Source organism: Carcharodon carcharias, chromosome 26 (assembly GCF_017639515.1).
Source record: "Carcharodon carcharias isolate sCarCar2 chromosome 26, sCarCar2.pri, whole genome shotgun sequence".
Classification (NCBI taxonomy): domain Eukaryota; kingdom Metazoa; phylum Chordata; class Chondrichthyes; order Lamniformes; family Lamnidae; genus Carcharodon; species Carcharodon carcharias.
Window position 1 is genome coordinate 11,381,624 of NC_054492.1, and position 12,542 is coordinate 11,394,165.

At 42.2% G+C, this 12,542-nt stretch overlaps 1 protein-coding gene across 1 annotated transcript in view; it reads right to left on the minus strand.

The window, feature by feature from the left end:
* The window catches only part of adamtsl3 (ADAMTS-like 3), a 604,254-nt gene extending 592,465 nt beyond the window's left edge, over positions 1-11,789 (minus strand). Inside the window, exons 1-2 of the mRNA XM_041175078.1 lie at positions 11,601-11,789; positions 11,014-11,111 (exon numbers count right to left, since the gene is read on the minus strand). Coding sequence (XP_041031012.1) covers positions 11,014-11,073 — 60 coding nt within the window. The 5' untranslated portion in view covers positions 11,074-11,111; positions 11,601-11,789. The remainder of the gene's footprint in view (positions 1-11,013; positions 11,112-11,600) is intronic.
* Positions 11,790-12,542: the final 753 nt, after the last annotated feature.

Genomic DNA, 12,542 nt, shown 5'->3' on the forward strand with positions numbered 1-12,542 from the left:
GTACACTGATACAGATAAACTAATCTTATCTTATTTTTGATTTGGCCACTCTAAATAACTTTGCTTGCATCAGTGCTAGATTGTTTCTGCTGAAACAATCAGCACTGATGCTTGGAATATCAAAACCGCTTTAGTTCCACGGCCAACAACTATTTTCATTACCAATCGCTTCAGGCACTTTGCTGACACATTATCTCATAATTTTTGCTTCTGGTGAACTTTTAGCCAGTGAAAAGCATTTATTTCCTTGCCTCCAAGAATCTCTCTTGAGCCTCTTCACAAATTCCTTCAAGGGCTAAACGTATCGAGCAAAACTCGTGAAATTTCCCTAACATAGCCTTAAACAGGCAAGTCAAGGCCCAAGACTGAATTTTGAGCTAAGACTTCTCCGAAGGGAAGTGAAGGGAATTGGGGGGGGGGGGTCTACTAATATTTATTCTAAAAATATTTTCATCCCCCATCCAATATTTTGAACATTCTCTACTACTTCAATAATAATTGTTAATTTTACATTACATCTTAATTCTATTCCAGTTAACAATACATGAGTGAGGAATGTGTTAATGATCTAAGGATCATGTCAAATACTTCAGCAGTAAATAAAGACCAAAAGACGTAGGAGAAGTAGGCCATTCGGTCCATCTAGTCTGCTCCGCCATTCAATGAGATCATAGCTGATCTGATATTCCTCAACTCCACTTTCCTGCCTTTTCCCCATAACTCCTGATTTCCTTCCTGATTAAAGGTCTGTCTATCTCAGCCTTGAATATACTTAATGATCCAGCCTCTGCAGCCCTCCGCAGTAAAGAATTCACCGATTCACTACCTTCTGAGAAGAAATCCCTCCTCATCTCTATTTTAAATGGGTGCCCCCTTACTCTGAGATTATGCCCTCTGGTCCTAGACTCTCCTACAAGGGGAAACAACCTCTCAGTATCTACCCTGTCAAGTCCCCGGAGGATCATATCGGTTTCAATAAGGTTGTCTCTCATTCTTCTAAACTCCAAAGAGTACAGGCCCAACCTATTCAACCACTTCTCATAAGAAAATCCCTCCATATCCAGGATCAACCTAGTAAACCTTCTCTGGACTGTCTCTAATTTTTCCTTAGATAAGGGGACCAAGCCTGTTCACAGTTTTCTAGATGTGGTCTAACTTGTGCCTTGTATAGTTTTAACAGGAATTCCCTATTTTTATACTTCATTCCCTTTGAAATAAAGGCCAACATTTCATTTGCCTTACCTATTACCTGTTGAACTTGTATGCTAGCTTTTTTGGGGTTCATACATGAGGACCCCCAAATCCCTCTGTGCTGCAGCTTTCTTCAGTCTTATTCCATTTAAATAATATTCAGCTCCTCTATTCTTCCAGCCAAAGTGCATAACCTCACATTATATTCCATCTTTTTTGCCCACTCACTTAACCTGTCTATATCCCTCTGTAGACTCTTTTGTCATCTTCACCATTTGTCTTCCGGCCTATTTTTGTGTCACCCGCAAACTTGGCGATGGTACATTCATTTTTCTCATCCATGGGCTCTTATCTTATTATCTTATTAAGTAGCCCTATGTGGGGTACATTATCGAATGCCTTTTGGAAATCCAAATATATTACACCTACTGGTTCCCCTTTATCTATACTGCTTGTTACCTCCTCAAAGAATTCTAATAAATTTGTCAGGCAAGATTTCCCACGCCAAAATCAACTATATGGGCTGAAGGTAGCTGTAGAAATAATGGTGAGGCTAACGATGTTCAGCATTATTGAAATGTAAACCAAATAGCAACTTGCAGTGGCTGTACATACACAGTTAAACGTGGAAATCAGGAAGTTATTGGATTTGTACCTCCAGAACCTGAACCAGAATGTTGTCTCGCTGAAAAGCATGGCATTGAAATATATAAAACAATTAAAGTTCCTTTACTTATGAGATATGCAGATGGACAAAACCCACCAGAAAGCGTTAATGCTTGTCTATTCCAGTGCAATTACATTTAATTAATCTTAATTACTGGTGGCACTAAAAATTAAACTTCTATAAATGTGGAAACTCATTCCATTCAGTCTGAATTAATGGCGGAAAATGCAAAGGAGGGGTTGCTGCAATGACATAACTCTCTTCTCAATTTTCCTCAGTGCAATTCTGCACATCACCTCCATCAAGTTACCCACAGATGTGGAGATCATCTGCAGAACAGATGGTAAACTTTTCAACCTTTGTGGCCTTCAATCCAAAACCAAAATCACTGCAATTTAAGTCACGATGACGCTTGTGTGTGCACTCACTCAGAAATCGACCCCCAGTGTCATTGTTCATTCTTCCTATGAAGCATATGAAAAAATGGGCCTTTCACTACACCCAGAAAACTAAGGTCCTATTCCAATCAGCTCCCACAACACACACCTCCACCTATCGATTAAAATCAATGGCAAGATCCTGGAAAACATAAACCATTTTACCATATCTTGGGAGTCTCCACTCAGCAAAGGCAGATATAAACAATGAAATTCACCATCACCTTCAATGTACTAGCTCAGTCTTCAGCCAACGGAGGAAGAGCAGTTGAGGACCAGGGTCTCAAACCCGAAACTAAGGTCATGGTTTACTGGGCAGCAGTGATTCCAGTGCTCCTATATTCTTAGGAAACTTGGACAGCCTACAGCAGAGGCCGCAAAGCACTGCAGAGACTTCAAAGCACTGGAGAAGTACCATCAGTGGTGTAGTCATAAGATCCTCCAAATTGGGTGGCAAGAAAGGTGGTCCAACAGCAGAGTACTTTCCCAAGCCAACATGGCTAGCATTGACGTGCTAATCAATCAAAATCAGTTCCCCTGGGAAGGATGTGTCGTTCATATGCCTGACACCAGGCTCCCGAAGCAACGACTCTAGCTGGAACTTGGTTGTGAAAAGGGCCTCCTAGGGTAACAGCGGTAACACTTTACGGATGTCCTTAATGCATCCCTGAAGAGGTCAAACATCCCCACTAACTCATGGGAGCCCCTGGCTTGAATTATTTTACATGGTCCTTGGAATCTTGGTCCATTAACGTTCCTCACTCAAGTCATGTTAACTGGGATAGTATTAAGATGTAATGTAAAATAGCAATGATTAATGATATAGCAGAGAAGGTTTATTCAGGGAGGCACCAAAAACATCAAGAGACTTCGTCAGGAGCCTGCAGAGACGAAGTGAAGGCATGGGGGAGGGTATACAAATCTCCAAACACCTCATCTGCCCAATTCTTCAAGAACCATCTGCCCCGCATGTGACAGAGTCTGCACATAGGTCCAATGCCCAGTCATCTCAGAACCCACTGAACTAGATTGGAAGCAAGTCATCCTCCAGTCCAGAGGGACTGCCTAAGAAGATTAATGGATTATTTAAATAATATTTTTTTTAATTATTTTTCTCAACCTCTATTTTGCTTTCTGCACTCAATTTGACATTCAATCAAGTATTCTAACTGACATTTCCTGGTTCAGAGTCTGCGCTGCTCATTAACAACTCTTTAATCAGATTGCTTACGGTGACACACTGTCACTTGCCCTGTTTAGGCAGGTCCTAGATCCCCAGTAGAGGGTGCTGCACTGTTTTTACTTTTTAATTTATAGCAAGTTTCAGTGCAAAATTCCATTGCAGGTTTGTGAGCAAGCGAAAGCGTAATGAATAGCTGATGCCATTCAATCACTAGAGGGAGCAAAATCCAGCCCTTCATATTGATTGCTCCGATGCAACCCCAAAAGAGTAACAATGGTAAAAATACCTGTCTGCCACAAAATGTCCACTCCCAAAGGAAACTTAAAAGAAAATGCTAAATTATTTTGTTCAGGGTTAAGAGCCAGGGCTGTTATTAATTAGTGGCATTGTGACATTTCGTTTTGTACCAAATAAATATAAATAAGTTCCAGACAACAACTTGCTGCTTTGGGGAAAATGGATAAAGACTTATACAAAAATATCTGTTTTCAGTCTAAGGCTTCTCCCCCCACTGTACTTTGATTAAAATACCTTGTACATATTATTCTCCTTTCTTATGTTAGAATATGTAGATGTTTTCTTGTCATTTTACCCCTCTTACTACAGTGTTTTGTTCTGCAGTGGCACTTGTGACTTCACATACCCATTGTTGTATTTTGTGAACAACCTTTTCACCTGTGCTGACACCTTGCGTTAACACAGATACCTCTCTCAAAGTAGGCAGAATACAAAATTCACAATATACATAATAGCAAATTAATTGGGAATCACTTACCGATGCAAACAGAGTCTCAACTGTATCCTACTCTCGCCCCAGGCCAACTCAGGACCATAAATCCATCTATTATTGGCTGGAGAGCAAACTTACAAATCCCATGTATCCCATTTCTCTTGGAGAGTACGGGTCAGACGTATGACACAATAGAGTTGCAGCAAAGTCCAGAGCCCCACTAGGAACGCAGAATCAACACAAGTAGGTAAAATTTTAAGCTGTGCCGGGGTTCGTCCCCCCAGTCCTGAGTAAATATTGGTGGTGAACCAGCACCCCCCAATCCAGTGCGTTGTCCCACAGCCATTCGAGGCTCAGCAGGGCGTTAACTGACTTGGTGATATTTCTGCCCACTCTCCCCGCCACCACCCCGAGCAGAGAGTCCCGCCTCTGAGAAGCTGCCAGCCAAACAAATGCCCAGCAGCTTCCTGGTCCCAGGAGCAGTGGCCACTGTTGGGACTGCAAGCAGTACCCATTGGTGATCATCGCTGGAGATAGATGGGGAGGGAAATGGAGGGGATTTTGGGTGGGGCCAGACTAGCAGACCCTGGCAAAGGAGGGGTGAGGAGGTGGGGGGAGGGGGGTGGAGTGGCTAGGCCAAGGAAGAGTGGAAACCCAGGGTGAGGGAGTGCTTGGGAGGGAGGCTTCCAATGGATCTAGGGGGCCCATAAAGGAAGCATCCCCCCGACCTTGCCCTACCGAACCCAAGCAATGAAGGCTGCCTGGCTTCCCACTTGGTGCCGGCCTCCACTTGACACAGGAAAAATTTAAAAAGGGGTGGGAAGAGGCCCTTAAATTGGCCTCTTAAAGTCCTCAATTGTCCCACAGGTGGGCAACTGGGCATCCCAAAGCCTCCCTTGCTGCATCTAAAATGACAGCAGGGGGCAGGTAGGTAGCAACTGGGAATGGTCCTGGGACATTGCATCCAATTTTATGCCTGTCTGCCAATCCACCCCAGGTAGGGGAAGTATACTGCTCATAATAATAATGATGAGAAAGGCCTATTTTTCCATTTAAGCCATTTTCATTGTTCCAGCAATACGTTTGGTAACAATCTCTAAGCTTCTCCTGCCTTCCAGACCTCATACTGATCTTTCTACAGCCTCATTTCATTTGATCAATACCATGTACAACCAATGTTTCTCCTCCAAGCTCATGTGATGGCTCAATATTCTTCACCCTACCCAAGCACCTGCCTGTTAGTTCCTACTTTATAATTTGAATATCTTCCCAATTTTCCAACTAGCATGCCTTGCTCCAACCAATTCCCTGAACTTCTGACAATGTTGGTTGCCTCATTGCTTCTTCAAATTACCACCTCAAATCCCCCTCTTTAACATTCTTTTTGGATGTGATCTCAGCGTAATGTTATGCAACCACAATGAAAATTTAAACCCTAAAGCTAACATCATTCAAGTTCTCTTCTTGAAATAAGTTTTGATGACACTTGCTTTTCTGCTTGAGGGTCAATATGAACACCAATTGCTAGCAGTACCTATCATTTTTCACATTGATACAATGTCCCCTCCTTAACAGTTTGAAAGGCCAATGATCCTAACATTTGCTCCTTGTGGTATCGATGTCATTCAGGGAAACTTCAATTAAAGGTAAAATTAGTTTGTATTCTTATAAAACATTTAAATATCTTACAATACTTCAGTTCTTAACAATGCTATGTTTAGAATTAAACGGCAGATGCAAGACATGAACAAACTGGAGAAAAATGGGCTCGTTAGCATAGCATCAAATATTATCTAGTTTTAAGTTATACCTTTTGTATGTGCTGATAGTTAAGATTACAATTAATTTTTAAAAGAAACGATTCTACAAATAACTGAATATAGGCTGAAACCAAACAAGCATTTAAAGGTTATGTTACTGTTTCACTGTTATCTTTCCAGGTTGCTACCAAATTTTGCTAAGGAATCATGTGGCATCTCAGAACAACACTGCACAGCATGAAAATCTGAATAAGGTGGCTATCACTATAATGTCAGAATCATGGCTTTTTTTATTCTTTCATGGGATGTGGGCGTCACTGGCAAGGACAACATTTATTGTCCATCCCTAATTGCCCCTGGGAAGGTGGTGCTGAGCTGCCTTCTTAAGCCGATGCAATGTGCATTACAACAGTACACTCAGAGTGCTATCAAGGAGGGCATTTCAGAATTTTGATCCAGCCACAGTGAAGGAACAGCAATTTAGCTCTAAGTCAGGGAGCTTGGAGGGGAACTTGCAGGTAATGCCATTCCCATGCATCTGCTGCTCTTGTCCTTCTAGGTGCTAGAGGTTATTGGTTTGGAAGGTGCTGCTGAAGGAGAGATAGTGGTGAGTTGCTGCATTGCACCCTGCTGCCACCGTGTACCATTGGTGCAGGGAGTGAATGTTTAAGGTGATGGATAGGTGGGGTACCAATCTAGCGGACCGCATTATCATGAATTGTGTTGAGCTTCTTGAGTGTTGTTGGACCCACACTCATCCAGACAATTGGAAAGTATTCCACTGCACCCCTGCCTTGTGCCTTGTAGATATGGTGGATAGGCTTTGGAGAGGCAGGGGAAGGTCGGACACCTCAGAATTCCCAGTCTCTAAACTGTTCTTTAAAGCCCCAGTATTTATATGGCTGGTCCAGATCAATTTATGCTCAATCCCAGGAGACTGGGATTCATCAATGCTATTGAATGTCACTTGGAGATGTTAGATATTCTATTGTTGGTCATTGTCTGGCACTTTTGTGGCTTAAATGTTACTTGCCACTTTTCAGCCCAAGCCTGAATGTTGTCCAAGTCTTGCTTCATATGGACACAGCCTGCTTCAGTATCTGAGGAGTTGCGAATGGTGCTGAACATTGTGCCAATATAAAATCCCCCTGACACTATTACATCTGCCTCAGGCATGCACATTTTAAGTATGACAAACAGTTGGAAGGGAATTGAAAATCTACGTTACAACTTAAGTTTCATCTCAGTGCCACTTCAAGAAAGACCAATCTTTTAACATTGAACAAAAGAATCGCTGAATCTGTAGTTTTTAGTGATGCATATGAAGTCCAACGCACATTAATTCCAATGGGTTCCTGCTGTGACTTGGAATTTACAAGCAACAAGCCAATAACCCAACAGGATTTCACTTCAATAAGCTTTCTCCTCAAATAAATAGTCAAGATAAACCATTTATAATAAATTTAACAAGACTACTGACTACTACTGCACTAGTTTATTGCACTACTCCCGTTATAAGTTACAATATTTCACTGAAAATAATGTTATCATGCAAATTAAGAAATGATAACTTCAAGGTGGAATATCTATAGTGATACTGCATGCTTCAAAAACAGCTGTAAATTATTATGATTTTTTTAAGGTATTCGTATTTGCAACAGGATGTGATGACATCAGAAAAACTAAGTGGGAACAGCCACCAAGATCAATGATGTGAAAAGGCTGAAATAATGCAAGAAGTGTCATTCACGCAGGTGTTGCAGCTGTCACATCATTGTACACCCACTTAGTTTGATTATTCCATCAGACCTGTTGAGTAGAACCTTCCTAATAGCAACAGGTTTCATATGCAGGGCAGTTACTGATGTTCACCACAACTTCACTGCAGCTTAGTCATGACACATATTTACACATTAAAGGTATTTTTCTCTTTTCTTTTCCATTCCTATCACATGGTGGATTTACATCTCTAACTGGAGCAGTTGTTGGGATAGCACTGCATAGTTGGGTCTGCATTGTCCAGCAGGTTATGCCCCAATGTCAACTATTCAAAGACCTGCAGCTGAATAGATCACCAATTACTCATAGTCTAAGTAGCCTGATTCAAGTCACTATATTTGACCTGAAGGTGCAGCTCAAATAGTCTGCTCTGGTTCTGGGACAAAAATCAGGCTCCAAACACAAAATAACTGTTTCCCAACCAACACCTATAGCTCAGGTTTTTTTTAAATCTACTATCTTATACAGTATAAAATGCTAAAAGAAACTTGCATTTATATAGCACCTTTCAAGATAACAGTATGTCCCAGTGCACTTTATAGCCAATTAAGTACTTCTGAATCGTAGTCTCTGTCATAACACAGGAGACACAGCAGCCAATTTGCATACAGCAAGCTCTTACAAACTGCAATTTGATAATTACCACAATCTGTTTTAGTGATGTTGATTCAACGATAACTATGGATCAGGACTCCCCTGCTCTTAAACAGTGCCAGGGGATCTTTTATGTTCACCTGAAAGGGCAGACAGGGCCTCAGTTTAACATTTCATTGGAAAGACAGAACCACCTCGGAACGTAGCTTTCCCTCAGTATTAGCGTCAACATTGATTTTTGTGCTCAAGTGCTGGAGTGGGACCTACAACTGTCTGATGCAGAGGCACGAATGCTACCAACTGAGCCACATGCACCTTGAAGTTATTTGTGAATATTTGGTTATCGCAATACACTCCTTTGTATCATAGTTCAAAAGACAGGTATACCTCTCTGACTCTCACATACACAAAATTGTCAATAGAATGTAGAACACACAAACTTGTCAATAGAATGTAGAACCCTTAAGTCATTTCAACCTGGTTGCTACACGATGTATTCCACAACAGGAGGATTGAAGTCAACAAGTTCCACGTAACTCTCACATATATCGAATCTTCCCAGTTACTGGAAAACCCTGAAACCCCCAGACCCTGGCAAGGGGGCGGGGTGTGAAATTTCCAACTGAAGCGTTAGGTTCAAAACAGCAGCGCAGGCCTAAATGGAAAAAAAATCTCAAAGGAACTTTCCATGTTAAAGAAACATGTTATTGGCAAGTCTCATGATATTTCGATATGCAAATTTTATGCATCAGCCATTTTATTTTCAGTTGTACAAACTGATGCTTACGCTCCATGACCCTTTTCCCACCCTTTTCATCAACTTGTCAGCAAAGCCTTCTAGTCCTTTCTCCCTCGTGTGTTTATCTATCTTCCTCTTAAATATGTCTATGCTATTAGCCTCAACTATTCCTTGTTGTAGTGAGTTCTATATGCTAACCACTCTATGCATAACAATGTTAATTTGATCAGGGTATTTAATGCCATTTATTTGTTTCCAGCTTTGAAGAAGTATACTGAGGGATTCTGTTGCTTATTTTTCCTCTGGCTGTTTATTTCTATTTGGTGCTACTTGCTCTTTTAAGCATGCGTGTTAATTTTGAAGATAAAATTGTGGCAACACAGCACTCCCAGCAGGAAGTGAGTGACACTTGGAAGGGCCGAGAGAATCACAAACACAATGTTTCCTGTCTCCAGCCCATGCTCACTGGGAGCACAGGATCCTGTAACTGGCACAGAATCATGGAATTGACCCTTGTGCAAGTGCAGAAAATGACAAGCCAACAAACTAAAGAGGGTGGCTCTACTGCAGTTTCAGCAACATGATGGAGTGTTTGGAAACTATTTATGCACTAAACATTCAATTCTACACTGTCACTGATCACAGTGTAATCCAAATTTGGGCAAACATTGCAAGCTTACTTCAAAAGGTTGTTTCACGGTCGCTTAAACTTCAATTGCAGTACTGTCCGATTCCAAACAATGCAAAGCCAATATTTTTAAAACTGCTGGGCTGGTCGTACATTTTAACATCAATAAAGAGCAGACAAGATAATTGTTCTTTTATTAGAATTATTAACGCTGTCAGCCTTGTTTCAGTGATAGCATTCGACCTCTAAGTTATAAAGCCCTGAGTTCAAGCCCGATGACTCGAGCACTATAACCTAGGGTGGCGCTTCAGTGTAGTACTGAAGAAGGGTTGCACTATGTTAGAGATGGTATCTCTCAGACCTTAAACCTTACAATGAGAGTGAGCACACTTCAAAGTAAAAGCTCACCGACTGTGAAGTGCCTTTCATGACCTCAGGACATCCCAAAGCACTAAATAAATAAAATCTTTCTGGAAAAGCCTACACCACTGGATGGAGCTCTGCATATGTATTTAAGTGCACATGTGCAAAGCTCCACTACATTCCAGCATTAAAACAGTGTGCAGCCTGCAGTATAACCTGCTGCTGTCAGTTTGGACCAGTTTGGCACTAGTGCCAATCAGGTCCTGCAGTATCTGATGCATGAAACAGTACAGATTAAGCTGCTTTCTGCGATGGTTACTACTTCTAACCTTATCGAAATTAAATGCAATACTGTCACATTCGGTTAAGGCATCTACCAGTTGTAGTGAGTTCTATATCAATAAGGTCACCCATTCACCTGTACATTCAATGCATCGTAAACCTCAACAGCATGCCTTAAACTCAACATGTATAAAAACAGACCTTTTCCTTCATTCCCCATTCCAACCAATTTAAACGAGACTATCAAATAATCCTGATTTGGGGAAATTCGTATGTCAATCAAGTTCTAATTTACCTACGTCTTAAAAAAGCTTATAACTTTTAACATCACAGCTGGCATTAAGGTTTTTTTTTAAATTGTGAACTTCACTTGTTTCTATTAATTTCTTTCTAAAAGAGTTTTGTTTTAAGCCAGCAGCAGTTACGTATCACTGCCGTGGAAGCCTCCGTCTTGTAGGTGCACATGCCAAAACTGGCAAACTTGTATATGTTTTACAATCACTGCAAATTTATCAAGAAACAACAATCCCTCTGATAAACCAGAAGCTCGGGAATGGCTCTGCCATTTTAACAATAAATCAGGAGCAAAAAAGAAATTAAAACGCAGATATAATTCCCCATAAAAGGAAGGGAGGGGGTTGCTAAGCGGAGAAGTCGTACCTGTACAGAGTGAAAGACGCACAGAAGTGCATATATGGGTATTTGATCGGTTATCCCCATTTCCAGAACTTCGGTTTTTTTTTTAAACTGCTTTCAGCCTGCGATTTAAATTTAAAAACAAACATCAGCAAAGCACAAACGCCCGTGTCCCCGCTCGTCACTTTCCACCACTGACCAAGGTGCAATCAGAAATCTGCAGTTTTCAGTCGTGAATCGGAATTCCTCGACCCCCAGAAAAGAGCGACGCAAACAAAATTACAGATATTGTGGAGAGAACCTGAGGAAGGAGGGAGGGAGGGGGGGGTGAGATTATCAGGAGCGCTCCCTTTCGCTTCCCATAAGGTGTTTGTTTTACTGTCCAGAGAAATCAGATAGGTTGTAAGCTACTCGTACGCATCAGCGCCCTGAACGAGCCTCTTCATGCCTAGTGGGCTGCCTAGCTCATTTTCCATTTAAACTTCTTTGACATGCAAAATATGCACGGGATTGAAGGCAATCAGCTCGACGCTGGCAATAAAATCTCATGTGGATCGGCATCAATACAATTTGGAGACCAGCTCCCAAGAAGAAGGGGAAAAAACTCTCACCTTTCAGCAATAATGAGGAGGTTTTCCCAGTAATGCATGTATTTGGTCAGGGCTTCACCACGCAGCTCCTAGGGCTACAGATTGGCAGCCGCAGGCGAATTATCTAAAGTACTGTACAGTGCAATAAATTCTTTCCCCCTGCTCACTGTCACTTTTCCATTCTGTCTCCTCTTAGGGCAAAGTGCGCTCTGAGCTGCACCGACCCTTCTAAACCGCTGCGTGGTCCGGAGCCGATTCCTCACCACCCACTCACCACCACCCCCCCCCCCCCCCCCCCCCCCCCTTCAGCTGCAGTAGATCCCGGAGTTGGGTGGGTGTTACTGCACAGACCCGTCCTCTTTCTGCCTCCCGCCAACACCACCACCCACCCCCTCCCCGATATTACTGGAGAGAGAGAGAAAGAGAGAGAGAGAACAGCTCAACTCCAAGTGCTCTCCAAAAATAATATTCCGCTCAGGAGCAGCCCACTGAAGCTCCAGATCACCGGCGTGAACACCCCGACCGAAACCAGCGGACGAATGTGGATTTGACAAGCAGGACAGCTTCAGAGATTCGTTTTCCTCCCGTTGTTCCCGAATTTACTGTAAACCAACGTGAGTCCTGCCCCCGGTTATCGTTTTCTTTACAGCCAAAGTAAACACCCCAAGGGACCTGCCCGCTCAACAAATGATTCATTCGCCCAAGCAAGTGACCTGAATGAATGGACGGGCATTTATCTTTATAAACTCTGGATACGGCTCCAAAGACACTCCGTCCGAGAGAGTTGACTTCTCTGTTAGTCCCACCACTTCATTTCTCTCTGTTATTCGGCCAAACAGTGCGGCATCATGTAATGCAATTACGATTAAATACATCCAGAGATTGCTGGAAATACTCAGCGGGTCAGGCAGCATCTGTGGGGACAGGGAAAAAAACCTGAGTTAGCGGCTTATTTTCCGGTCT